Below are 2954 nucleotides of genomic sequence, written 5' to 3'. Positions count from 1 at the left end.
GAAAAGGACCCCAGGAAGACGAGCCTGCCGTTTGTGTGTCGGTTAATGGGGATCCTCAATAAATAATAAACAACTCTTTGATTAAACCACTCCAAAGCAGAACTATTCAACATTTTCAAGAGAAGTCACATGAAGGGTGTAATAATGAAAGTGGCAGGGCGGAGTTTGTTGCTGCACCTGTGTCTTGCTTGGCAGCACACGGCTAACTTAACTTAGGAGTTCTTGCAGAGCAGGACACACACACACACATACACACACACACACGGACGCACAATGGAGGATACATCACCAAAGAATCAGGGAGCGCAGCTGCAGGAAATGAGCCCAAATAGTGCGGGTGAGTGGGAGAAACCACCATACTCGTACGTTGCTCTAATCGCCATGGCCATCAATGACAGCTCGGGCAAGAGGGCAACTCTGAGCAACATTTATGACTACATCTCCTCCAGGTTCCCATTCTATCGCAAGAACCAGAAGAGCTGGCAAAACAGCGTCCGACACAATTTGTCTCTGAATGAATGTTTCATCAAGGTGCCCCAGGAGACCAATTTGGCGAAGAAGCGCAACCACTGGATGCTTGACCCCGCCTTTGATGGCATGTTCAAATACGGCAACTACCGGCGCCGTCACAGGGTGAAGAAAGTTCAACCAGACCTGCTTTACCTGTCGCCGCACTATGTGGATGCCCCCTGGGGAATGTGTCAGCCTCGATCCCACCAACAGGTGCTCCATCAAACCGGAGTGAGCTCCTACTTTCCACCGCCGCCGCCACCTCACTTCCACCCTCTCCTCCCCTATGGCGTCTATCACCAGCAGCCGGTTCTGGTGCCGCACAACGGATATCCATACGGCACTGTGACCCAGCCAGTCAGCCCAGGCGGGGGCACTGTGGTTGTGGGGTGCGGCTACCAGACCACAGAGGGGCGAGTTGAGCCCTTAGAGCAGTAAAATGGACAAAAGATGACCATATTTTAGCCCAGTGTTTTTCAACCTTTTTTGAGCCAAGGCACATTTTTTGCGTTGAAAAAATCCAGAGGCACACCACCAGCAGAAATCATTAAAAAACTAAACTCATTTGACAGTAAAAAGTCGTCGCAATTGTTGGATATGACTTCAAACCATAACCAAGCATGCATCACTATAGCTCTTGTCTTAAAGTAGGTGTACTGTCACCACCTGTCACATCACGCCCTGACTTATTTTGAGTTTTTTGCTGTTTTCCTGTGTGTAGTGTTTTAGTTCTTGTCTTGCGCTCCTATTTTGGTGGCTTTTTCTCTTTTTTGGGTATTTTCCTGTAGCAGTTTCATGTCTTCTTTTGAGCGCTATTCCCCGCACCTATTTTGTTTTAGCAATCAAGACTATTTAAGTTGTTTTTATCCTTCTTTGTGGGGACATTGTTGATTGTCATGTCATGTTCGGATGTACATTGTCATTTCTCCACAGTAAGTCTTTGCTGTTGTCCAGCATTTAGTTTTTGTTGATGTTGTAGCCAGTTCAGTTTTAGTTTTGTTCTGCATAGCCTTCCTTAAGCTTCAATGCCTTTTCTTAGGGGCACTCACCTTTTGTTTATTTTTGGTTTAAGCATTAGACACCTTGTTTTACCTGCACACTGCCTCCTGCTGTTTCCGACATCTACAAAGCATTTAGCTACCGGCTGCCACCTACTGATATGGAAGAGTATTACACTGTAACTCTGCCCAGCTCTAGACAGCACCGACACTCAACAACAACACATCATTTGCAGACTATAATTCCATCCATACATTTTCTACCGCTTATTCCCTTTGGGGTCGCGGGGACTATAATTACTGGTTTGCAAAAAATATTTCTAACCCAAATAGGTGAAATTACATAATCTCCCATGGCACACCAGACTGTATCTCACGGCACACTAGTTGATGCACACTAGAAACCCCTGGGCGACCGGTGCAATGAACGTCGACTAGATCTAGTTAATAGTGTGAGAGTCCAGTCCATAGTGGGGCCAGCAGGAGATCATCTTGAGTGGAGACAAGTCAGCAGCGCAGAGACGTCCCCAACTGATGCACAGATGAGTGGTCCACCCCGGGTCTTGAATTTGAACAGCTAGCGAATCATCTGTGTTCACCTAATAACCTCTCCACACAGGAGAGGGGGGCAGAGCAGAAAAGAGACAGCAGATCAACTGGTCTAAAAGGGGGTTCTGTTTAAAGTTTAGCGTATACAAATGATTTTTAAGATGGGACTTAAATGCTTAAATTTACTTATTATGTGTTTACAAATGACATTATTATGAGGTTCCAGCACCCCCCGCGACCCCAATAGGGACAAGTGGTAGAAAATGGATGGATGGATGGATTATTATGCTGTTACAGCCAGATTCAGTGATGTCCATGAAGTGCATGTTATTTATTTCAGTTTTTAGGCTCTTGTGCAAAAGTGTATTGCACTTCCAGCTGTTTTACTGGCTTCATGTAAAGTGCATCATGTTTGGTAACTAAAACCATGTCTCGGCTGGCTCGCTCGAAGTCAGCTGGGATAGGCTCCATCTTATACCTGTGAAGCTAATGAGAATAAGCGTTACAGAAAATGAATGAATGTTAAATAAATAAAGTTGCACTGAAGTATAGGCTGCATCATGTTTATACTTGCACAATTCAACATGTCTGTGAAGCAGTGGCGTCAAACTCATGTTCATCGTGGGCCACATTGCAGATACCAAAGTCCCTGGAGGGCGGCTTCATGATATTATACACAATTTCCCCTTTGTTTGATTATTATCATTATTTACCGACAAACTGATGGAAAACCTGCTTTGGAGTCAAAAATCAAAGTGACAACTTAAATTCAGCTAGTGTAGATTTTTCATTAGAAAAGGGTTTTGATGACAAAAAAGCCAGGAATAGCTTGTTGCATCAAATAAAACATTGAGTTAAGAGCTGCATTTGCATGCATCTGTGCATTTTTTTTATGTC

At 44.5% G+C, this 2954-nt stretch overlaps 1 protein-coding gene across 1 annotated transcript; it reads left to right on the top strand.

The window, feature by feature from the left end:
- The first annotated feature begins 241 nt into the window (after positions 1-241).
- On the top strand, positions 242-2954 carry foxl2l (forkhead box L2-like). The gene has a single exon (XM_061970516.1). The coding sequence runs from the start codon at positions 274-276 to the stop codon at positions 946-948; it is 675 nt and encodes a 224-aa protein (XP_061826500.1). The 5' UTR covers positions 242-273; the 3' UTR covers positions 949-2954.

This window comes from Nerophis lumbriciformis, linkage group LG01, assembly GCF_033978685.3.
Source record: "Nerophis lumbriciformis linkage group LG01, RoL_Nlum_v2.1, whole genome shotgun sequence".
In the NCBI taxonomy this organism is placed as follows: Eukaryota; Metazoa; Chordata; class Actinopteri; order Syngnathiformes; family Syngnathidae; genus Nerophis; species Nerophis lumbriciformis.
This window is presented reverse-complemented; position numbering and strand designations above follow the sequence as displayed.

What these genes read in the sequence shown, in the direction of transcription:
- foxl2l (XM_061970516.1), top strand. Translation starts at nt 274, where the DNA reads ATGGAGGATACATCACCAAAGAATCAGGGAGCGCAGCTGCAGGAAATG.